This window comes from Melanostigma gelatinosum (assembly GCF_949748355.1).
Source record: "Melanostigma gelatinosum genome assembly, chromosome: 10".
Lineage (NCBI taxonomy): Eukaryota > Metazoa > Chordata > Actinopteri > Perciformes > Zoarcidae > Melanostigma > Melanostigma gelatinosum.
This window is the reverse complement of record NC_136643.1, coordinates 3280322-3306601: the sequence shown is the minus strand read 5'-3', so window position 1 is coordinate 3306601 and position 26280 is coordinate 3280322. Positions and strand designations below refer to the sequence as shown.

The following is a 26280-nucleotide window of genomic DNA, read 5'->3' as shown; positions in this document are numbered from 1 at the left end:
TGTGGAACCGGGTCTATTTGCCTCCATTCAGACAGCAGGTATATAGAGAGAGAGTTCTCATTATTTTCTAGATCTCTGTGGTGTTTTTTTTACTATTTTACTGTAGTTTTTCTTTTTGTTTGCCACACTTAAAACAACACAAAACGGTGGTGGAGCACAGTGTATACACACAAAACATACACAATCACAGCGCACCCTATATTATCATATAATAATTGGGGATTTGAGATGATCATCAATCAAAGATCCCCAGATCTATCGGAAAAAACATCTCAGAGCAAGTATAGAACAAGAAGAGAAGAAGGGGCTATGGGGGAGTATCAGGCAGGGGCCGTCATACACCACAGATCCCAAATTCTACAGTAAATATGTTGGATTACAGCATCACACCCATCTCACAAGCCTGGTTGAGGCCCATCGGCTGAAGTGCATATTCTAAAGTGTCGATCCTGCCAATCCATCTGACAGCTGCTGCTCTCGAGTATTGCAACCCAATATTTCCCCCTGTTCTTCTCCTCATTGTCTATGTTTTTCTCTGGGCTTTTGCTGGCCTGTCTTCCACACACAACTTCACATTTTAAATTCTACATGTACCACAAGGACATGGAGTCTGGGAAACAACACGTTTGGCAGTAGTTGTGCAGGAGGTTTCGCAATGCACTGAATAAGCAATATGTGGCAGTAACTTATTTGGAGTTTACCAGATACATACAATTATTTTAGAGGGTTTCTTCCCCCCTTTATGTTTTCTCTTAAAGATCCCACTTCTATTAACGTCACCCCACAGAGCCAACACACAGTAACTACTGAGTCACAACTGAGTTTGATGAGATTCTTAACATTTGTTTTGCCATATCAAAAACAATCATGATACACCTGATGATAGGATGTTCAATCTACATTATGGAGTGTGGCTAAAGCCACAGCTGTACCGCACTACCGTTAACTGCAGAGCTCTGACAGGGAGTCTACCTCCCGCCCTTTATGCCACAGAGAACCAGCAGCTCACATAAAGAAAGATGGCAATGGCCTGAGTCCTCTGGGGGTCAAAACCCCCAGAGGACTCCAGTGGCAAAGAGCTCCTCAACACGTCTTTTCATCATGGCCGTCTCATGTGCAGACAGCTGTGGTGGTGGCTCGTTCTCCTGAGGCACTGGTCTACCTCCACTCAGCTGCAGAGGGCACTGCAGAAGTGGAGGGAAGGTGGAGGCACATCTCAGAGTGAAGAAGTGTTCCTGAACTGTCCCAGGACTAAACCAGGGTCCATCTGTAACTCTGTGAGCGGTAGATCAGAGAATCCCTGTGACTGTGCATCAGTTTCAGAGAGAAAAGCCCGACAGTCCCCTGGAGATGAAACACTCATGATGGGATGAGATTAATGGTACTAACCACGTCACCCATGTGGCCCTGGGCCCACTGGGTCGCCTGCTTCCTGTGACAGATATTCCCATGTGGTGATAGTGGCACCTAGCAGCCACAATAGGAACTGCGTCTTAATCAGTGTGTATTCGGCCCGTGATTCAGGTTCACTGGTTCCTTCCTTGGCCTGTGATACAGCCTTCCACCAAGGTTCATGGAAACAGGGCCGGTAGTTTCTCCGTAATTCTGCTGACAAATAAACAAACCAGAATAAACTCACTACCTCCTTTTTTGCTAATTTAATTAAATTCCTTTCGACATTCCACCTGTTTGGCTGTTCAGACCCCTCATGTTGTGTATTTTCCCAACAGAATGAGTAGACAGTGAGATGGATCAGTGAATGAGGCCCCGACAGAAAGCATCAGTGATGGAGTAGAAATGAAGAAGAAAGGACCAAGACTCCAGCACTTAGAAACAAATTGGAGCCTTTATTGGAATGTTGCAAGGCATTAAATACACAAATCCCATTATTTTAATAATATGGCATTTAATTATAAAAAAAGAACTTCTATTCTAACAATACTGGTCTGACAGTCGTCCTGGTTCAGTTCCATCTTCATGACCTCGGTAAGTCCTCTTTTCTTTCCCAGCATCAGAGGTGGAATCCTGACATAGTGGTGAATTAAAAGTTCTGTATGAAGAAGTAAAGGGGAGCCAGCGATGACACACGTGGGAGAATTGTCAGACTAAAGGAAACACTGCGTATCAAAGCTGCATCGTGGCTCCAGTCTCTTGCTGACACTGGGATCTATTCTGTCTTTTTTTACCCCTGATTTCCCAAATTTTACATATAAAAAACTTTTTTTGTATGAAATATAAACAAGCTCTCACCGTGATACACAGACGTGTGCATTTGAAGCTGGAGAAAATAAAAAATAAAAGACAATATGTTCTAAACTCGTCAATGACCTCAAGAGTCATGGGATGTCGTCTGGACTCGTGTTTTATAAACATAAATAATACGTTCTGGTGTCAGGACTAAACTATTCATGTTCTCATCATGCTCGGCCTCCACCAACACCATCATCATCATCATCGCTCACTGCATGTTGCTCAACAGACACAGAAATGTTCTTAAAACTCTTTTGGCTTACAAACCATTTCCCCTCATTTTGACAAATAAAAAAAAGTTTAAAAAAAAAAGGAACATCTTTTTATATTCTGGATCGCCGTCCCGTCCCACACATCCATAGCTGAACGAGGAATGAAAAAGCACAGAAGCCCCCCCCCCCCCCGTGAGACGTTTGGAGGGCCAAAGTTAAGACATGACTCCAAACACAGGGTTGTGGCGACAGATGCTCGGCCCGATCTCTTCGTAGTCCTTTTTGGTGTGGCAGACCTGGTAGAACTCCGGCTGTGGAAGCAGCAACGGAAAATGAAGGTGAGAACATAAAACACACTAAACATCATTAAATAGATCTGTTGTCTGCAGGTGATGTGTTTTATCTTAAACAAACTGCTGCTGCTCATCTTCTATCAGATAGATGTGAAAGCTTCAAAGTCAAACCGAAAAGTTGATTGTGTGTTTTTCCTCCTTCATGACCAGCGTGTCGACTCGTGTGAAGGTTGTAGAAATGCTTAAATCCTTTCACATAGAAGCACGGCCTCTCGTGGACAATGAGACCCTGTAGGTCTGCGTTTGGACTTTCAACTTTGTTTCTGAGAAATCTAGTTTGTCGTGGAGGACAAAGTACTCAAAACACTGCAGCGCTGGAGAGCTGCTGAATTCATCCAGAGATTTAAAGACGAAGCTTCACATTCTGTTTCAATTTCATCAACGCTGTCATCTTCAGCTTTTCAACCAAACAGGATTTTAATCTCTGTGACAAAATAATAATCAGAAAATAATGATGATTGGAGTTTAAATAATGAACCGACCTCGTTAGCGGAAATACGGAGCTGCAAATAAAAAGGTGTTCATTTGTACGACTACATCAGATTCTTATACTTTAATATTTACATATTTATGTACAATTTTGGAAGAATAATGTTTAAATGAAACCACTCGGCGGATGATGATGAAGAAGAACTAGATTCCTACAGAGCTGTTGATGTGGAGCACAGAGTCCTTTAACTGAGAAACGAGAGAACAATCATCTCCATCTGGGAACAATTAGCCTTTTGTGAATCACCTGTCCGACCTTTGCTCACGGTCACATCTCCTGCTGGTTACATGATCAGCTGCGCTCACACAAATAGCTCATCAAGGGGGGTAAGAAAAATGAAGATTCACTTCCACACAGTGGGACGACAATGAGTTCCACAGCAAATAAGGGTTGAACAAAAGTAGTGCACGGCCTTCAGCGTGACACCAGCTGACAGCCACAGCTGTCTGTGGATCTAAAAGTAGACCCCCTCCTCCCGTCTCCATGTGGGACTAGTGTTGATGAAGTAGTGCGGTGCATGTTGGAAATACTTACAGTGGACGCCAACATGGATCCACCAAACCACACGGCATATCTCTGCATGTGGTGAGTGATGACTTGGACATCGATTGGTTTGGGCTGCGGAGGGAGGACAGAGAGCAGAACGGGGATCAGTTACACTCCACCTGGGAGCTCCAGTGTGGGAGGCAGTGATCACGGGACAGAAAGGGGAGGAGTCACTGAAAGGAGCATTTAAAGACCCGGCATCAGGAATCTTAAACCTGCGCACGTTTCACAGACATCAGACATGTTCTCTACAGCAGAGCAAAATCTGTCTGCACGATGCATACTTCACAATTACGCCACCTCATTCAGTCTGAACAAGTTATTCTGAGATTCATTCTGCAACACGATGGAATGCAGCTGTAGCTCATTTACAACACAAGAAAAACATGAGCAACAAAGCCGCACTTTAACTTGCACCAGCACGAATGCAAACAGCAGCATATTATATATGCATTGGTTTTGTTTATCATAGATTTGTATCATAGATCACAGCACCTGCTTCTCCAGGAACACTGTTGTTTTATTTATTGTACAGATGTCATTTTTGAAGGCGATTGTTTGAGGATGTAGAGTCGGTTTTGTTCTTATTAGCCTGCTCCCGTGACTTGGTAAATCCAGCATTGGATTCGCTCCCTCCATGCCTGAGGAGGACTTCCAGAGATGAACCGCAGGGACGGACTTCACAGCTCGACCAAGTGAGGAGGAGGCAGGAGGGACTAACTTCTTCGCTGAAGGTGAAACATTTCAATTGCATTCCATTTGACGACCCCCCTGGGTTTGAGCTTAATACATTTGCAATTGAAATCAACTAATCTACATTCAATACACATCTGTGCCAACAATAATTGTGGTCTGGAAGGACATTGTTTCCCTCAGTTTCACTCCTCTCGCAGTAATTGTGTTTTGTCGGGCGGTATCGATCTCTGCTGCGTAGGCATGAAATGCGCTCTCACCTTGAGCTTGCCTCCACTCAGCTCCTCGCTCATCTTCAGTCTGGCGTCAACCGATCTCTTTAAGTCTCTCTGCAGACGGCGGCCAAAGTCCCTGAACATGGTGGAGCCTCCCGACAGGACAACGCTCTGTGGGGGAGAAGGTGACGGGGATCACACAGCTGTGGAATAAGAAGCAACCGGTGCTGCCTGACAGCTGATGAACAGCGACGGGTGACCCGCACTCACTCCTTCTCATCATTTTACTGTCCAATCAGTCTGGAGGAAAGTACAGCAGGCTGGGCACTGTCACAAAATATCAGACAAGACCCCCAACCATAAATTGAATAGAAGCTAAAATATAATCTCCCCTGAAAATGATGCCATAAAGCTCCTTCCCCACTGGACCCTAAACACACCAACACTCACTAACAGCTGGCTTGTGACTTCAGTGGGAAAGGTTACAGACAACATTCAATCTTTGGACAAATGACTTCACCGTTTACTAAAACTACTTCCAGTAAGCGCCAGCGTGTCTGACAGTGCTACTGTCACTGTCACAGTACACTGTTATTGTTAGCGGGAGTTCCCTTGATTAACAAACCTGCATGTACCGCATGTCAAAGAGTTTAAGACCGTTATCCTGATATTCTGCTTAGATATGGAGAACAAAAACACTGTAGTTCTTTCCTGGATGTCAAACATCGTTACAAATCTTACAGACCTTTGAATCGGTTCACTGATGGCTCGGAATATGTAAGAAGTGATGTAATCGTTTCTTATTGAACGGTGGAAAGCACATTGTGCCGTCATCAAGGTGCTCACCTTGTAGAGAGGACGTCTGACGTCGATAGGACAGTTCTGAATGACCTCGTCCACCACCTCAGAGATGGGCTGGGTGAAGTCCGGGTTGGCGAACTGGGATGGTGAGGAAACAAAGAAGACGTGTTGTGCTGTGCAGTGCAGTGCATGCACCAAAAGCTACAAAAATAATGATCGCACACAAAACGTGCCTGAGCAATGTGCAATGAAATATACTGTGTGTGTGTGTGTGTGTGTGTGTGACATGACGACGGTCCAGATGATCCACACTGCACTGACCTCTGGGTGGAAGAAGATCTCGGGCCCCAGGAAGCGCTCGTAGCCCACATCGATGGTGAACTCCTTCTTGCTGACGGAGTTGATGCCGGTGTACTGCTTGATCCACTTGGAGCCGTCCGTGTCGTACTTGCTGAATTCTTTGACTAGATCTGGGCACACGTAGCTGTAACGCTCCTGGTTGGTTGGGGGGGGGGGGGGTAAAGTTGTGTTACCAGCATTGCACAAAAAAAACAAACAGGATTGATTGAGAGCTTATGAGAAGATCAACATGAGTTGTTTTTATGTCTTAAACTGGAATCGGGGGAAATGGAAACTGCTCGCTCAGAGTGGATCATTAGCGGTCAGCTGCACTGAGCTGGTCTGAGTCCTGGTCTTTATGAGAGAGTTGGATGGTTGGACAGCTCACACTGTGTGTTTCGGTCTGTTTAATGAAGAGCGCCAACGTTTGTCAGTCTCATGTGTGTTTAGAGGTTCAGGGGATTTGGTGACAGCGGGTCGAGGAGGCAGACTGGTGGCTTTGGATAGAAAACACATCACTCTGTTACAAACATGTGTGCACTTCATGATCCTGTGTAGCTGAGGAACAATACTTGTTCAATCATGCGCTGACTGTTGAGTAAAGCGCTGCCTGTTCCCCCTGCACTCGTCTCTAATGGGAGTGTTTGCACTGACATAACATCTGGTGTAGTTTGAGGATCCGGCAGGACTTCTACACGAGATAATGTTCTGGATATAATAACCTGAACGAGTGCTTCAAACAGCAGGAACTAACTCTGTGCTTTCACCGCGAGCTACCAGTTGATGGATTCAGACACACACAGATCTCCCAATACTTACAGAGCAACATTTGTGGCGTTAGCGTTAGCACCGCTGCTAGCTGCTGGAATGTGTGTTGCTTTAGTTCGCTAGAGCTGATATACGTCTATCAAAGTTAGCATGTGGTCAACAAAACGTTATGGAAATAATGTGTTGAATACAAATTCACCTCTAAACAGGAAATGAACTGGTTTGCAGCAAGTTGCTTTATTTCTAAATAGTATAATACTGCGAACACATTGATTGTTTTTAAAGCATCTTCATCATCACTTTGAATCATCACACAGATCTTCCTCTTCCTCTTCTTCTGTGCAGCAGTGATAATGAGAGCATGGGCTGTTTTGTGTTTCCCTTGCTGATGGCTTCTACGGCTATTTGTGAAGTTATAAAAACACATTCCATTTGAAAGCGTTGCAGTGTAATTGATTTTGCTGGTGCAACAGTGAGAATGAATGAGCAGAACATAACGGCACACAGGGTTGGGAAGAGACGCCATCAGTGCGATTAGCGGGGACAGTGGTGCACACTGCGAGCCACACAGCAGTGGAGTGCACCTTTCCAGACATGATTGGCAATATGCACGACTTGCATTCCCCTCGATGCTAATTATTTCAATCGACATTATTTCTTGTTCGTCTGTCTCGGGGTAATGAATGATGCTCTTTGACATCGAGGACAAAGTCTTGGGTAACAAGCTATTTAATAAACATGGAGGAATTCAGGTGAATCAATAAACCGTGACGACTGACGGCAGGAGCAACAATAAGAGACGGCAAACAGGATCATGAAGTCATGTCTACTCGTCATCCGTGCCAATGGAGAACAAACTCATCTGGAGCTGTGGTTGCTCTCAGGTTGAGGAACGGTGTTCATTATCACAAACTAAACAAACAGAACAAAAGCAGGGAGGGGGTGTGAAGGACACCAGCTGAGTGCAACAGGCAGACCTATAGTGCCACCTGGTGTCATTAAGACAAAAGTACAGACATCCATAGTTCATCACTATCTCTATGGTGTCAACAAGACTGAAAGACCGAAACTCATGTCAGCTACACGTCAGCACGGTCAAACACAACTTCATGTGTAATCTCAGTCCCCCACTGTGATCCTCCTCCAGACACACACATGTTACACTACGCCTGCACACAAAGCATGGAGGCCTGCTTCTGCCAATGTGATGAAAAAGAAGAGCCGGTAAGTCATTATAACAAACTTTCATAAACGAATGACTTTGTATCTCAAAACAACTACTTGGTATCTCAAATATAATGAGAAACTTTTTCAATATTTTGACTTACCGGTAGGCCTACCAGGCCACTATGTCATTATGAGATACTGAGTCATTATTATGAGATACTGAGTCACTATTTTGAAATACTGAGTCATTATTATGAGATACTGAGTCATTCAGATACTGAGTCATTATTTAGAGATACTGAGTCATTAAGATACCGAGTCATTATTTTGAGATACTGAGTCATTATTTTTGAAATACTGAGTCATTATTATGAGATACTGAGTCATTCAGATACTGAGTCATTATTTAGAGATACTGAGTCATTAAGATACCGAGTCATTATTTTGAGATACTGAGTCATTATTTTGAAATACTGAGTCATTAAGATACTGAGTCATTATTATGAGATACTGAGTCATTATTATGAGATACTGAGTCATTCAGATACTGAGTTATTATTTTGAGATACTCAGTCATTATTTTTATTTTTGTCACTAAAATCACTTTTTCATCTTTTTTTCTTTACTGGGCATAAAAGTCTCCAATGCCATCCAATTGGTATTTTCCTAAAGTGGTAACATTAATAAACTCCAATTCTGTGTGCAGAAAATATCTTAAACATAACGTGTTTATGATTATGCCAAATATATTTCACCAAGACAGTAGCAGGTTCTTTATATTATGCAGCAGGACAGCAATCAAATCCAACACCAAGCACTGAACTACTTCAATAAGCGACATGATATATTTATGGACTGCAGACAAAAGAAATCCCAGGGATTAAAGTGTCAACACACTTATGAACACAAACTGTTCCTGAGGAGTACGAGAAAGATGGTCTGAAGCATAGTCTGATGAAAAACAGCTGTTATGAGAAGCAGGATGTCTAACTATGTGCACATTTACATTCAGGTGCATCAGCTGGAGGAACAGGAGGATTTAGCAGATAAAGTTCATTTCATGTTTTATTGTTCATTAAATGATGCTTTCAGGACTAAGCTTATTTGATGGAAATGTACTGTTTAACTATGTTTCACCACAAGCAGCTCCTGCATAACACAATAAATAACTACCTCACTAGAATATTCATATAATGTCCATGTCAGGACTTCATATCTAACGTTACAGTGAGCTAAACATACTTAACATCCAACCCCAACATAATATTCTTCAAATATTCCTATGTCTACTTTTTCTCTCACTTTCTAAGTGTTATCAGTATTGTATAATGTGTTGTTATCTACTTTAATTTTGAATGTATGATGTCATATACTGACCCATGTTCTGTTGTAGCTACTTAATGACACGTCTCTCATATGACGGGACAGTCGGTGTGCTGTCTGCAGCCTCTGCACAGGATGCTCAGAGAAGCCATTCGATAATGAGGAAGTGGAGCTGCGGACCCACCTTGACTGCCTTGGCCGTCTCCAGCGACTGCTCCGGTGGGATGCCCACCTCCCTCTCCCTCAGCAGCTGCTGGGTGAAGTAGGTGATGTCTCGCCCTGCGATGGGGATGTGCTTTATACAGCTGCCGATGACATAGCCTTCAGCCTGAGAGCGATGGGGAGACAGAGTCATGTCATACACGCCACAAGTCTACAGCGTAGCTCGACATTCTTCCATCAGTGCAGCGAGGCCTCCCTATCCCCGTGCTGTTGTGTTTGGCTCAGGTTTTAAGCATGTTCAGCAGTGGCTGCAGACATGCTGACTCAGTCACGCAGCCTCTGAATGTATTCTGCAAGCACATTTCCTAAAACTGAGTAATTCCTTCCAGCCTCGAACTCTTTGGCCTACTTTTAAACACTATCCTGCTCCTGAGCAAGTAGACAAGTGGAAAATGTCTCTGTGTTGTCCACGTAGTGTATGAACCCTCAAAATACACACTGTTCCTACACACCGTCTGCTGCCCCTCAGCATGCTTAAATGCGAGTTGTCAGTGTTTTCTTTTTAAAAAAGGTAAAAATGAGGGAATGAGCACAAAATGAATGATGATAAAAACACCTTTCTGAACTAGTCATTATTTTTATAAAATAAAAACTCAAACTAACTAAAGGAAACTCACCGCCTTTGAATAATGATGGAATACTTTTATCAAAGATTATTATTGTTAAGATTATCAAATGGTCTTTTTGCTTGAAATGCCAATCAACATTCTGAACAAAGCTAAATAAATGACCAAGACTCCCCCAGAAATGAGACCAGGAAGGCCCCCGAAGGAATTTACAAAAAGTCCCACCTAGCCATTGTGACTTGTTTTTAAATGAGAGAAATAAACACAAATATCAAACTTCTATGAAAATGAAATGGTTGTGGGAACATATGAGCCGTATGTCTGGCCACACATGTGGATGTTGAAGAGCGACACGGCCAGCGATGGATGGAGACTCACCACAGGGATGACGTGGGTGACGCCGTCTCCGCTGTCGATGACGGTGCCCGTCAGCGTCCTCTCTCCCACCTGTCTGGACGTCCAGGAGGCTGCTAGAGCAAGCACAGCCTGGCACACACACACACGTCACGCTGATCACATCCTGACTGAGTGTTCACATGTAAAACACATCCCCGTGTCCCACTACACCACGCTGTCATGGTCACATGAGGAAGCACTATTGAGTGCATATCAGGTGAACAGAATCATAAATCAGAAGAGAAGTTTATCTCCTCATAGTACGCGCACTAGATGAGCCAACATAGCTCACCTGCACAGCGATGTACAGCCCCGGCACATTGAAGGACTCGAACATGATCTCGGCTGTGTACTCTCTGTTCTCTGGTGTGTTCAGAGGAGGCTCTGTCTGCAGATGGAGAAGAATACACACACACACACACACACACACACACACACACATAGAGGACCGTTATTCTGTAACAAAAGCAGGCTTTGATTCACCATTACAATTATAATATGGAACTATGAAAGCCTGGATGCAACTAGCATGAGCTGTTTTGTCATGTGGTGGCAACAAGCTTACGTGAGACAAAGAAGTGCTATTTTGGCTGCAAAGAATGGATATTTGTGCCAACATTTTGCAGTTTACAGGCCATGAGCCCAAATGTTATCGTCACACTGAGAGAAGGCGGCAGACATCTATTAAAAAATGTCCATCAGTCCGTGTTAAGCCCCTTACCAGGAGGAAGTAGTGGTCCTCGGGCTCAGCCCTCAGGTACTTGAAGATGATCTGCTCCATGAAGCGCTCCATCAGGTCCCAGTCCTCCACAATCCCGTGACGAATGGGCCACTGTTGGTACAAGGGTCCAGCTAATTAGAACACTGCGTTGAGATACCATGGCGGCAAAGAAAAGAAGCCTAAATATAAGATGCAACACACGCACAGTCAAATGTCGGCGCTTCAAGGACTAACTGTGCTTTAAAGAAAAAGTTCTCCACTATATTATGTAGTTATTGAGTCAGTTTGCCTTTCAGATTTTCAGATTAAACTGCTATGATTTCTCTAGCCACTGAAGCCAAATATCTGCACTGCATTCCAACAAATAGGTTTGTTCATGCTCATTCATCCTGGAGGTGAGCAGCTACTCTGAGTGGAAGTTACCAACCCGGCTGTGATTCTTCATTTCTGGTGACATAACAGCACTTTCATAATGAAATCTGACAACAGGTCCATCAACATAGGACGGTGTCTTCTCTGTTTGCAGGTTGAGCCTGCGACAACAATGTCTAAAATGCTAAATGACATCATGCAGTCGTTATGTCAGCTGACTGCCATCACTCACGACATCTGGGGGTGAAGGTGAGTGAGTGAACGACGTCCAGTGTTTGTTCAACAACGCTTACTGAAGAATGACAGTAGACTCTGAACGTCCTTCCCCTGCGACACTACTACCGATCATAACGGCTGCATTCACTTTAGGTCCCAAAGACTAAAGTACTACTGCACACAGTATGCATACGGATCTTTCAGTATGCTGTTTCTGCAGTTAATATACAAGAAAACAACAAACTTAGCCATTTATACAAACAGGAAATGACGCAATAAGACGTTAATAAAACTGCATCTTTAGAAAGCCGCTGCTAAATAAACTTATCAAAAGGACAACAAAACGTTCACCACGTACAATCACATGTATTGTTCCCAGATGTGATCTCTATTGTTTTATATGTTGAATGAGAATAGAGCTAATTTGCCCACACATGTATACTGTTGGGGTCTGATAAATGGCTTCAACATGTGCTGTGGACAAAGACAATCAGGCCTTCGCTTTTTCAAGCAAAGGTCTCATCCTGACTTGTAGTTTGATGAGAACAAGCCTCCTCTGGGTGAAATTTCACACTCAGGTGTGAATTCCCCCTCCCCCCCAAAAAACCATGGTAACCGCTGCAGTCTCATTGGCCGAAGGCCAGGAGACCCCAGGACCCCTGTGGTTCAGCCGATGTTCTATAAAACTGTTTTTAGTTCACACTTCTAGGCTTTTCCCCTTCGACCTCGGTTGAGTTAGGGAGCACGCAAACGCTCTCTTCGCCCGGACCCCCCCCCCGTCCAGGCCACAGAGAATCCAGCTTTTACCCTTCGACCTCCGTCGAACAGGGAGCACACAACCGCTCTCTTCGCCCGGACCCCCCCCCCCCCCCCGTCCAGGCCACAGAGAATCCAGCTTTCCCCGCCAGCACGACGCCGGCCACGTGAAAGCCACGAGGAAGCCCCTCAAACCCTCATCAAACCCTGACAGGTCACGAGCCGTTTTGCTGGACGAAACGACAGTGTTCCACTTTGAGTACGGCTCCACCAGCCCGCGAGACGAACCCGCATCAGCGATCCGTTCTCCGCCTTTCTTTTTATTTTGTGCACAAACCGGCACAGAGGAGCCCGACGAAGCCTCGCTCCTCTCCTGACCGATGATTACCGGGAGACCTACGGACCACGTCGTCTCAGCCGAAGTTAAACTGTCCTCCCTGCAGCGAGGATAGTTCACGTCTGCGTTTGCTCCAGAGCCATTCCACGACGGACCGAAACAGCGCCAGCTCAACGCCGCGCGACACACAGCGCCCGCTGCAAAGCCGCGCCGACCCGCAAGCTCCCCCCCTGTCCCCCTTCCCGACGAGGAAAACGGACAGCTTTGCCACGGACACTTCCACGTTGCAACGAAGCATCTACAAGTAAGGTTCTTGGCATTTGGGCATAGCTTAGCTTAAATTAACTTAAGTTTAATTCAGGCCATTCATTTATATGTTGATATTCCCGTGTTTTTGTTGTTTAAATTACTGTCGCGTGATATCGAGATATTACGCAACTCCTCGCGGACGAGAGAAGCTCCGCTGTATTCGTGTATTAACTGTGACTGTTTGCTTGGATTTATTTGATTTCTTTTCATTGGTTTTACTACACTTCGTGTAGTATTCTCTGCTCATTAAATCAGCTCTGTGAGTGAAGTGTGGAATCTCGGCTATCGTACATAACGGCTGGCAGTTCTACCGACAACGGCACGTTATGTACGATACGCCAGACACCCCCATTATCACTACAACGCGGACCGCACGCAGAAGTCTGATTCATGAGCCCCCACCTTTTTTCTCTTTCCTCCTTTCACGAAACACACATACACATAGCTCCTAGTTCTACCCCTGGGGAACCTCGTTCAAACGAGCGCCTCACATCACGTGCTGCCCAGGCACACGTGAGTACATACAGCAGCCTAACTGCCATTTTGGTCCGCGTCACTCGACTCCGCCATCTTTGTAGTTTTTAGCTGTAGTTCCTAAGGCCCCTCCCCTTTGGCCAGCGTCACTCGACGCCGCCATCTTTGTAGTCTTTAGCGTAGCTGTAAGACTCCTTCCTGTTCACCCACAGACCCACACACACACATACACATACACACACAGACATACACCCTCATCCATTTTATTCATTCTTTAGTTTAGGCATATAAAATTGTATGATAACATTTGTTGGTTGCAATATTAATTGATTTGATCATTTATTATTTTGATTCAATAAACTCTGTTATACTTTCAGGAGCAGTCGTCTGTGATTACTTGTGCATATGTATTTGATAAGACTGTATGTAGTAGCCTGTGCTCGAACTTAAAACCCTTCACTGTCACTGAATGTATAGTCATACGCAGACTATTGACATTATGAGTGACTACTAATTATGAGACTTAGTTTTATCGTTTGGTTATTGGTCCCTGTTCGCAGGGTGGTGCCCCGTTTATATTAATAATCATTAATAATTGTTACATACATCAATAATTCTATTGATGTCAAGAATTCAGTTTCTTAAATGCTGATAACCCAAACACGCTCCTTTAGATCCCAACATAATGGTGCCCCGTGTGAGGATACGTTATTCCAGTTTTGTTACAGTATATATGCACATTAATCCATAATTAGTTTTGAATAATTAATTTTCCAAAAAAATATTTTTTTCGAAAAATTATTTTTTTTCTTCTTTTGAATGATCCAAATTCCTGAAACTTATTTCCCAAAATAGGTAGGCTTTGATCTTCAAAATCTTGTCTTATTGTAATTAAATTTTTGATTTTAAATCCAGATTTTTAATCTTAATCTTTAATTCCCTTCTCGAAATTTTATTTCGTTTCCAGGTTTAATTATTCGTTTCATTTCTTAAACTAACAGCCAGCTGTGTAGTAGATTTGATCGTTTTATTTGTAATACCTTGCTTGCTTTCTTAAATCCCTCCAAAGAAGTTACACACAGCTGTCACAGGCCCAAAGTGCTAAACCACATTAGCATTTTCGCACCTCTGGCTGCAAAGCAGTAGTGATACCTCAGAGCAGCAACAGTAGAAACGTAAGTCACAGAGCTAGACATTTCACTGTGCGCCTGCATGAACCGTAACACTAACAGTAATAAACATCTAACAGTAGAAATCCTAAGTTACAGAACTAGACATTTCACTGAGAACCGTAAACACTAACAGTTTCCGTTCTAACACTAGGGAATTAACAACTACTGGGAGTCGTGCTCATTAGAGAGAATGAGCAACGAGAAATCCCCCATTCCTGGAGCGGTAGCTCCAGAAGACACCGCACTACGAGATGCGGTGGCTGATGTCCTCGGACTCACAGCAAAGGAAAGAGAGTACTTTGCAAAATACACTGCTGTCCTATGCGACGAGCAATTAGAGCAGCTGGTGGCTTATGTAAATAACCCAGCAGGTAACAGAGAGCGCCTGATTCAGGACGTAATCGGCGAAATACTGCTCATCTACCATCAGAAAATGCAGCTGCAAGCTGCCCGAACCCGGGCACAGAGCGACGAGCAGCAACGCGAGATCTGGACACTCCGAACAGAGGTTCAGGAGTTGTCACGTGACTGTAGAGCCCTACAGTCAGAAAATAGTAGCCTGCGCAGTGACCTCAGAGAGGTCAACCTAAAACTCTCTAAAGCATTAGAGAGTGATGACAAACTGAAAGCGCTTCAAGGTGTTCCAGCAACCCCGGTAGGTACTGCTACCCCTTACCGAGCCTTTCAGCCCAGTCATTTCTTGGTCTCGGCTCCCTCATTCCCCGAGACCCGAACCACCTTGCATTTCTTGAAAGCGACATCCCCAACCAGGAGTAGAGAGGACCAACACCAGGTCCTAGTCGGCCCAGGTGGCTTCAAAACCACCTCAGGCGAACGCAATCCTCCACGCAGTTCACGCGCGCGACAAGAACTGACCCCATCCCCCTCAGGGAGGGAGGATGATAGTCGTTACCACCATCGCGAGTATGGAGACTCAGACGACTCGGACGGCCCAGGCCCCATCAACCTTGGAGGCCTGCGTACTCGACAGATTGAGTCTCTGGCAAAAGACGTAGAGCGCTTCAATCCCGATAATCACGACTCGAGCATCGATGACTACCTAAGGGAGATCGATCGCTGCCTCCTCGACCTATCGCGCCCCTCATCGCGCGAAAAGCTAAAGCTAGTGTGGAAAACCACTGCGCGAAGCATCCACGCTTTCATTGAAACGCTCCAGCCGAGCATCCGCGACCGCTATTCATCCCTTTGTAACGCCCTTAGGGAGGAGTACTCCCTGTACACCGACCCAGCTTCTGCCACCCTCGGCGCCTTTGCCATTTCCCAGGAAAGGCTAGAGTCTCCGAGAGACTACTTCAGGCGCTTTAGATCTGCGTACTTCCAAGGACGTAACGCCCCAGGTCTAGAAGAAGACCATGCCTTCAAGTCGCTATTCCTGCACAATCTCCACGACAACGTGAGATACGATGTTACCATGCACTGCAGAACGAGTAACCTCACCATGCCAGAGATTAGGAAATACGCGCAACTTGGATGGAAGACACGCGGACGGCCGACAAATCGGTACGAAGACACCGCCATAGTCTTAGGCATCCAACAGTCGAGCGACCCCGACCTAGCGTCGGAAGACGACGAGGGGACTTGGCCTAGCGAGCCCTGGTCACCCCCGAGGAACAAACGACCCTGGCGGTCGAAAGACCAACGGAACCAGGGGGGTGAAAGACGCCCTCAAGGGCAACACATCAGGTAACGCTGACTCGCAGCCCACCTGACTAAGCCAAGTGACCTTTCCCCCTGCTGCCAAGTCGACGTGGTAGGGGGGGGGAAGAGAACTCAGCACACTTCCGGAAACGACCACTCCCATTTCGCACCTCGTTCTTCAACCTTCTTGGGCGACCTTGCTCGCAAAGGCAATGCCCGTTATGTATAAATCTATACATATTCTTCAGTCCTACTGGGGGGTCATAACACTCTTGCTCTACCCGACTCCGGGTCAGAAACGAGCCTCATGTGTTCCCCCACCTTTTCGCATACACCTCTAGGAAGCCACAACCTTAGAGGCCCTTCGAGCACCCTAGCTCGTAAAATCTTTCGTCAACTAAGCCTTCTTCTCCTGCTCTCTCAGCATGAGCCACCTCCAGCTTGTTCAACGAAGCCACCGCCTTCTTTCAGCCGAGTCATCTCCCGGGCCTGTCAAGTCGCCAGTGCCGTAGGTAACTGAACTTGACCTGTGCGCCGGACCTGTCTCCATCTCTAATTAGGAGGGTGGGGGGAGGGAGATATCACCAGCCCGCCATGACACACTCCAGAGTGAAACTGCTCGCGACGTTTCCCTGAGTGCTGACGGTAACGTGGGGATATCCGCCCTCGCCACTTGAACAGCGCGAGGGGGGTGGGATCTCTGACAACAGAAACTTAGAGAGAGGCACTTCACAGGAAGTTCACTCTAATCTCGCCAGTGCCGAAACCAACCGGCAGAATGGCAGCTTACTATTGACTACTAACGTTTAACTGCATGCTCCAACTCACCCTGTAGACATGCACTAACCGCTAACACATCCAACTTCAACCAGAACAGTTGCATGACCTGAAACGTTCATTGTGACTGTAAACTGATGCTCCACTCTCATAGAGAACCCTTCGCATGCTTTATAGACTCTATCAGAAGTAACCAGAGAAGACATAACCTCTGCCGTAGCAGTCAGATTTAACCCAGGACCTCATCCGAGACGGCTCAGCTGTCAACAGCTGGAGCAGCGAGAGACCAGCCTAGCTAGTCACCCTAGCCGTGCTAAGAAATCTGTAAATCTGCTACCACTACTGTTATGCAACCCTCACAGGTACCTCTGGCCTATAGTCTTGGCAACGCAACTCCAATATCGATAGATTCTAAAACTTAGACACAGGACTCGCTCTAAATCTACCGATCAGAGAGAGATAGACGCACATATCATGTACTAATAGATCCAGAAGCGACAGACTAACTGGATTCCCTCCTATTCGTAACACCACGTAGCCAACCTACGACTGCTCCGCCGACGGACTCCAGTCCTGTCTAGGAGTTGAACCAGTAACCACTGTTTGCCCCTCACCTGCTTCTTGTCTTTCTATTCTTTCCTTCTCTCTCTTTTGTGTTTTGTTTTGTTTATTTGGGTTGTTACTTTCTTTGACACTGTGCCACAATGCTAGATTATCACAACATCATAATAGCGATTGAATTATTTGGGAATAATGTGTTGCTCACCTATGATTTGAATTGTGTATGATAGTAGATGTAGGTAGAAGTAGTTAAAGTCATCTGCCCAGATGCCACCTTAGTCATCTGCCCAGATGCCAATGAACTCTGAACTTGAACACCATGAACTTGACCACTATGAACCTTGAACTCTATGAACAATGAACACTGCCTGTTTTAACCACTGCTTTTGGTCTCAGGAACACTTGGACTGTCTCACCTCTTCAGGTTTCCCCACCACATGGATGCACATGCCAGCCCTTGGTTTGCTCTAAAGACCGAAGCCAACACCTCGCTCTTCAGAACAAAGGGGGGATGTTGGGGTCTGATAAATGGCTTCAACATGTGCTGTGGACAAAGACAATCAGGCCTTCGCTTTTTCAAGCAAAGGTCTCATCCTGACTTGTAGTTTGATGAGAACAAGCCTCCTCTGGGTGAAATTTCACACTCAGGTGTGAATTCCCCCTCCCCCCCAAAAAACCATGGTAACCGCTGCAGTCTCATTGGCCGAAGGCCAGGAGACCCCAGGACCCCTGTGGTTCAGCCGATGTTCTATAAAACTGTTTTTAGTTCACACTTCTAGGCTTTTCCCCTTCGACCTCGGTTGAGTTAGGGAGCACGCAAACGCTCTCTTCGCCCGGACCCCCCCCCCGTCCAGGCCACAGAGAATCCAGCTTTTACCCTTCGACCTCCGTCGAACAGGGAGCACACAACCGCTCTCTTCGCCCGGACCCCCCCCCCCCCCGTCCAGGCCACAGAGAATCCAGCTTTCCCCGCCAGCACGACGCCGGCCACGTGAAAGCCACGAGGAAGCCCCTCAAACCCTCATCAAACCCTGACAGGTCACGAGCCGTTTTGCTGGACGAAACGACAGTGTTCCACTTTGAGTACGGCTCCACCAGCCCGCGAGACGAACCCGCATCAGCGATCCGTTCTCCGCCTTTCTTTTTATTTTGTGCACAAACCGGCACAGAGGAGCCCGACGAAGCCTCGCTCCTCTCCTGACCGATGATTACCGGGAGACCTACGGACCACGTCGTCTCAGCCGAAGTTAAACTGTCCTCCCTGCAGCGAGGATAGTTCACGTCTGCGTTTGCTCCAGAGCCATTCCACGACGGACCGAAACAGCGCCAGCTCAACGCCGCGCGACACACAGCGCCCGCTGCAAAGCCGCGCCGACCCGCAAGCTCCCCCCCTGTCCCCCTTCCCGACGAGGAAAACGGACAGCTTTGCCACGGACACTTCCACGTTGCAACGAAGCATCTACAAGTAAGGTTCTTGGCATTTGGGCATAGCTTAGCTTAAATTAACTTAAGTTTAATTCAGGCCATTCATTTATATGTTGATATTCCCGTGTTTTTGTTGTTTAAATTACTGTCGCGTGATATCGAGATATTACGCAACTCCTCGCGGACGAGAGAAGCTCCGCTGTATTCGTGTATTAACTGTGACTGTTTGCTTGGATTTATTTGATTTCTTTTCATTGGTTTTACTACACTTCGTGTAGTATTCTCTGCTCATTAAATCAGCTCTGTGAGTGAAGTGTGGAATCTCGGCTATCGTACATAACGGCTGGCAGTTCTACCGACAACGGCACGTTATGTACGATACGCCAGACACCCCCATTATCACTACAACGCGGACCGCACGCAGAAGTCTGATTCATGAGCCCCCACCTTTTTTCTCTTTCCTCCTTTCACGAAACACACATACACATAGCTCCTAGTTCTACCCCTGGGGAACCTCGTTCAAACGAGCGCCTCACATCACGTGCTGCCCAGGCACACGTGAGTACATACAGCAGCCTAACTGCCATTTTGGTCCGCGTCACTCGACTCCGCCATCTTTGTAGTTTTTAGCTGTAGTTCCTAAGGCCCCTCCCCTTTGGCCAGCGTCACTCGACGCCGCCATCTTTGTAGTCTTTAGCGTAGCTGTAAGACTCCTTCCTGTTCACCCACAGACCCACACACACACATACACATACACACACAGACATACACCCTCATCCATTTTATTCATTCTTTAGTTTAGGCATATAAAATTGTATGATAACATTTGTTGGTTGCAATATTAATTGATTTGATCATTTATTATTTTGATTCAATAAACTCTGTTATACTTTCAGGAGCAGTCGTCTGTGATTACTTGTGCATATGTATTTGATAAGACTGTATGTAGTAGCCTGTGCTCGAACTTAAAACCCTTCACTGTCACTGAATGTATAGTCATACGCAGACTATTGACATTATGAGTGACTACTAATTATGAGACTTAGTTTTATCGTTTGGTTATTGGTCCCTGTTCGCAGGGTGGTGCCCCGTTTATATTAATAATCATTAATAATTGTTACATACATCAATAATTCTATTGATGTCAAGAATTCAGTTTCTTAAATGCTGATAACCCAAACACGCTCCTTTAGATCCCAACAATACTGTATTTTGACACTTTGTTAGTGTGAACACAGCGAACTGAAAAGCAGCTGAGAGTTAGTATGCGGTCCAGAAGTGGGACACCGTTGTGGTGAAGTGCATGCTGGATAACTGGCTCACTGGGACACGGAAGGGGAGCAGAGCCGCCGCTGAGGATTTCTGCTGCTGTGATGAGTCTGCTGCCTGTACTGAAGAGGACATCTGAACTAATGTGTGCCGATGAGTGGAGTCCAAGATGAAGTCTTGGTTTGAGTAAAAGAAAAACATTTGAGCAAGCTGGCGGTAAAGTCTCTCCTTTGACCTGCTTCTTGTTTACGAATCACTAAAAGCATCGCATGTACAATGAATACAGCGCTTCTCTAAAGAAAGTGAAAAACGTCAAACATTGGCTTTGCCGGCTGTTCTTCTTCTTCTTCTTTTGGGCGTGCTCAGCTGCCGGGGTCGTGTACCTTAGTGGAATATGAGGGCTTGTCTACTGCTTCATCTCCGATGTAGAAATCCAAGTCATCCACCCCCTTCGTCATCCTCCGCTGGGCCTGGTCTCCCACCTTGGCCGACTCTTTGATGGCGATACCTGACAGGAAAATTAAGGATTCAACAGAGAGCAACAGACGCTCTTACAAAGGTGTGTCCATTTGAATGAGAAATAAGTTCAAATGATCAAGAACTATTCAAATGTTATGCTTGTTGTGCAAATAACACCGAAACTTAAACGTTAACACTGAACGTGAAATAGATGTTGGGCCGTGACCGGGGTCACAGGGACGATCTCGGCTAACAGGAGGAAGGCACACGTGCTCCTCTTTTCACAGAGGCCTCGTGGTCATTGTTAGTGTCAGGGTGTGAGATACTCACATGATGGAACGATGAACTGCGGCTCTGTGTTCCCTGCATAGCCCAGTTTGGTGTAACTGCAGGAGAAAAGCGTCACGTTTCATTCCAGAGAGGCTGCAAGTTCTGGACAAACCAGACCACCTGCTAACACCGCTAACACTCCATTTGTATGCATGAGAGTTCACTGCACTAAAAGGCTATTTTTGGCTTCATCCATCCCCTAGTCCTGTGCTATCGTTTTGATCAATGCCATCACTGTCCTTTGGCGGGTTGGTTGGTTGGCTGGCTGCCAAAAGCAGCAGCCTCTCTGGAGTTTGCTAATGGGAAGCCATTAAAAGAGCCATTCATGTTGTATTGGGAAACTGAACACTATTCATATTTGTCTAGGGAGGAGAAGAAAAAAAGTTAACTTCTGCATAAACTGACGGTCCTTAATATAAACTGGCTGTGACCTGCAGCCGTCATTGCCTCCTTCGCTTTGGGCTAAAAAAGCAAGCAAAGCCTTAAAGAGGGAAGTCGTATGAATAAAATGATGATGAGGTTTCTAAAAATCATCATGACTGGAACACAAAAGCAACATTTCGAGGTCTATGTTCTTTCAGTTAGGACAGCGTCGGCCTTAGCATCAAAGACTCCAGACGTCACAGCCTTCTTGTGTGTTTAGTTAGCACATGCTAACCAGATGTAGTCCCGACTGGGTTAGGCCCAGACAGGACTCCCATACTTCCTGCACACAGGGCCCAAGCGACTGATAGAGGACACTGCAGAGTCCTGACGCCCGCCAAAGCTCTGTGGGCATGAAAGGCCACATCCTGGTCATAATAGAGGCTCCAAGGACTTCAACTATCAAAAGGGCCACATCAGAAGAAATGACCTGGGAATGTTATGAGCAAACTTTGGTCTCAAATAGGCTTTAATGTGACTTAACTACGTCTTTGGTTTGTTCATCTACAGAAGTACCAACTTCCAACATTTAACAAGTTGGTGTTTGTGTCCAAGTCATTTCCTGTCTTGGACACAAACCAAAGGCTTCTTCTTCCTGGGTGAAAATCGTCCTATTGCACAGGAAATGGTGCATCTCATTTATTATATTGGCAACAACAAACATTTGTGTAGAATAACTACAGACAGGAAGCAGAAACATGAGACTAAGACACAGCACTCAGAATGTTGCAGTGTGAACGGAGCGCTGCCACTTACAAGAAAGACACCAAACAAACAAAGCAGCAGCTTCTGGAAAGAAATACCTGGCAACTTAAGAGTTCCCAAGAAGATACGTGCTGACCCATACTAACCCTAATGAACGCATCCCCATAGCACAAAAGTGGTGCTAAATTAACACAAAATAATGCTAAAAAGACGCTATTTTAATGTCAAACTTCTGAATGACAGATGCCTTGATTACTCTCTCAGAAAGGACCCTCCTCTGACATGAACCGACAGGTGACAGCGAGCACCACTAACCATTTTTCCTGAGTGACTTTTGGTTTGTCAGGAGCTGAAAACAGCGTTCTGTGTGCATAACGTTATATAATCTTATCTGGCAACTTCCCATATCTGTCCAGCACACTGAAAGACCAACAGCGCTGCCAACGTTGATTTTCTAAGGTAGAGCCAGGAGACAGAACACAACGGGAGCATGCAATAGATTGTGTTCAAATACAGCAGGAAACAGGGAGAAATAGTTGGCAGCGCCTCTATGTGCAGTATTAATAGAAAGACTGGCACAAAATGTCGATCTCTGAGGTCTAGGTTCATACTGCCCACACGGGGGAACTTCTCCCACCAGCGACTTACTGCATCTTCTCGTGGCTCTGGGCTTAACACAGGCCTGTGTGCAGGAGTTTGGTCACTGCCACTACTTTGCTCTTTGATCAAATGCATCACTTTACATACTGTAACTTTGGACCAGCCTCTTCAGTCACTTTGAATCACAAAAAGCATGGATTGTCATTCAGAGACACAACAGCCTCGTGAGAGTAACAACACTCTGGGCTGACGGTGACAGAATGTAACTCTGAACACCTTCATACCACAGAACAGTCCCAGCTTGTCTGCCTGGACCTGCCTCGACAGGCCTTCTGTGCGCCACGCGGCGTGTCTGACGGTGGACATCATCGCACAGATGGAGCCGAGCGCTTTGTTAGCTCCTACTTTTGTCCTCTATAACTTCACCTTGTGATTTCATTCATTACCACACTGACTGAGGCTCATTAATGATTGCAGCCTAACGTTACGAAATTCTGACTGTTTGCTTAGGCCAGACGAGGAACTACTCCACCCGAACCGTTGACTTAGGGCTGGGCGATATGGCCTAAAAATAAAATCTCCGATTTTTTTACAAAAAATCCGATTCACGATTTAAATCGATTTTTCCCCCCACAAATTTTTGCAGATGACAGAAGCTGTTGAAAACAATTTTTTATTTTATTTTGTGATGATTTTCCCTCGTAGGTTGATAAAAATAAAGTGCAAACAAAACCTGAACATTGTAGAAAGGTGCCTGTAGTATACAAAAAGTATTTGGTCACTCTTTTGTTTGCCTGAATCATTTAAATATAAAATTAAATTAAAGATAACATTAAATGGCATTAAATAGTAGCCTTCCATTGTAAACAACTGTGCAAATGTAACTTTTGACAGTAAGCTTTTCTAACTGAATACACTGATACAAACACAGCATGAAATAAAATGTATGTGACCCTTTACCATTCACATTTTCAAAAGTGCAACATCTGATCTAACATCAACATAACATATTGTGCACAGTAAATAAGTGCATGTAAACAAAATCAAGTGCATTCACAACATAACCAACAGTATTAAACAGTAGTGCATGTTTTTTCTAAATATTTTTTGCCAGGAAGACAGCGTCGCTTGTGCTCCCGCGGTCCTGCTCCCTCATCAGGGCACAACACTTCTCCCACTCGGCGGCATGCCTCTGTTTGAGGCTGTTTGTTGTGTGTCAGATGACACGAACCCGAACCATTTCCAGACCACCGAAGACACATTATTCCCTCTCTTAAGAACGAGAGCTTCACTGCTGGCCGCCATTGTTTTCGTTTGTAAACAATGCGCGCGCACTCAACTACGGGAACCCAACGGGGGGAGGGGTGGGGGCGATTTTCTCGATTTTCAATAAAACACATCGCCTTAAAGCACACATTCGAATTAATCGATTAAATCGATTTATCGCCCAGCCCTACGTTGACTGCACTAAGCTGCAACACCTGAGATTTCTGTTTCTGCTATGGAAGGCTTGATGAGACAAACTAAAGACAACCTAACAAACACCATACCCGAGTCTGCATGCGACTGTGGTTCTTTCACCGCGTGGCCAAGTAGTCTCCTCTAATAATAGATTGAAGTGTCATAGGAAGGGAAGTTGTCGCTGGTTTGGACTTCATCAGCATGACTCGGAGACAGCTGTTGAACTCCCTCAGCACTTTACAACATCTGCACACAGCTGGCACTCTTTGGCTAAGCTGCAGAGCCATAGCATGCCAACATTTCCTCTGACAACTAATCCTGAAGCAACTTAAACTGTGACAAAATGACCAAGTGTTACTTCTGGAGATTTCAAAGAACAGTAAATTGTGTAGTCATTGATATTGGAACATATGTGTTATGACTGTCAGGTTTGGCCATCTGCTCGATGAGTAGAAACTAGCGCAGGCCAAGCGAATTTTCAGCTGCACTTTTTGCTGTCCCGGTGCAGATCAGAAGCAGCACACTGGTTACCAGCCTGAAGGGGGGAGGGGGGAGTGGAGAGGTATGCAATGAGCAGTGTGGCCAGTTCAAGCCTCTACATGCAAGCAACGCAAACCACCATTAGACCCCCAAAACTGACTGAGCATAGCTATCTTGCTGAGTACTGTTATTTGGACTAATCTGCATGTCGGCAGGAGTTAATTTATCTTCCTCGCTAAGAGAATGTTGATAATGTGGATACAGCGATTAAGACTCAAGTATATCTTTTAAATACATTGTTTAAACCTTCATCTAAAGGGAAAATATGATCAGAAGTGAGAATATACCAAATACCAAAAGCATGGAGAGGTATGCACACCAATCAATACAAACACCGCTGCAGGAGGAGCGAAGAGACCATCTAGTCCCGAATGATTCTGTCGGTCCTTTAACGCAACATTTGCTGCTAAAGCTAAATCGTATTAGGTCAATAAAGTTCAGACAATGCGTTTAGGAAAAAAGCCGGTAGCCTGGCAAAGAAATTAAATTCGAGAAGTTAATCAAAACAGCATGCTCGGATGCCCAGAAACCACCATATATGGACTAAAAAGCGAAATGAGGAAGTGGAGGCTGAGTAGGAAGTAGTATTGCGCCTGCTGAAATCCAGACTAACGAGCGAAAAGATTTTCTGCATTGCACTAGCTAAACTCTCACATCTTCAATGGAGACGTTGTGTGTCAACATATTACAAATGAACATATAACGTTAGACCGTAAAGGCCCGCAGCTCACAATGAATGAAACCAGCTGTGCCTTCCAGCATCACAGCGTTTCACTGGCTGGACTCTTCCCTTCGACAGGAAGAAAACACAGCCTACAGATGATTCATTGCTAATGATGAGACTAGCGAACGAGTATGGAACCGAACATGAAAAATAACCAGTGGCAGAGCAGCTCAAATGACCGGACCGAGTTTCTCTCCGAATGTAACCGGGAGAGAGTACATCACAGTTCACAGTTAGCATATTAGCTCGCTGGCTAGCCGTCTGCATACACTCAGAGATAGACACACACCCAGTTGCTGCTGCTGCTGCTGACACTGACAGTCCCTGACCGTACTCAGCCTCTCCGTGACACCCGAGCCCCCTGTGTGCACGGTGGTTCGGTTAGAACAGCTTACCCTGTGCCGCAGTCGACAACACACGCCGGTAACCGTCCAGCCATCTCTCCCCGGGTCTCTGTTGGTTAGAAGCGGTTAAAATGTGATGGATAGCAGGCTGTGTCGGCTGGAAGATATAGTAAGCCGTCCACAGGCGGAACCCTGAGCCCGCACAGTGCCGTTTCCACTTCCGCACTCGGCTTCTGGCAGGCAGGGAGAGAGGCAAGATGGCGGAGGCCGGGTGGAGAGCGACGCAGGCAGGGCTGTGCAGCTGT

The 26280-nt window shown here is 45.6% G+C and overlaps 1 protein-coding gene across 1 annotated transcript; it reads right to left on the bottom strand.

Moving 5' to 3' along the window:
* Positions 1–1827: 1827 nt before the first annotated feature.
* On the bottom strand, positions 1828–26207 carry LOC306783217 (actin-related protein 3-like). Its single transcript, XM_079276783.1, has 12 exons — positions 26027–26207; positions 21179–21234; positions 20773–20897; positions 11063–11173; positions 10634–10729; positions 10324–10431; positions 9342–9485; positions 5882–6055; positions 5606–5698; positions 4805–4930; positions 3840–3923; positions 1828–2773 (listed from the first exon to the last, which is right to left on the bottom strand). The coding sequence occupies exons 1-12, from the start codon at positions 26068–26070 to the stop codon at positions 2678–2680; spliced, it is 1257 nt and encodes a 418-aa protein (XP_079132909.1). The 5' UTR covers positions 26071–26207; the 3' UTR covers positions 1828–2677.
* Positions 26208–26280: the final 73 nt, after the last annotated feature.

Bases quoted from the DNA above. Each gene is read 5' to 3' on its own strand.
- LOC306783217 (XM_079276783.1), bottom strand. From the start codon at position 26,070: ATGGCTGGACGGTTACCGGCGTGTGTTGTCGACTGCGGCACAGG. The intron at 10,730-11,062 runs GTAAGGGGCTTA...CTCCATCTGCAG, and splicing joins AGGACCACTACTTCCTCCTG to ACAGAGCCTCCTCTGAACAC. The intron at 9,486-10,323 runs GTGAGTCTCCAT...CATCGCTCTCAG, and splicing joins TCACCCACGTCATCCCTGTG to GCTGAAGGCTATGTCATCGG.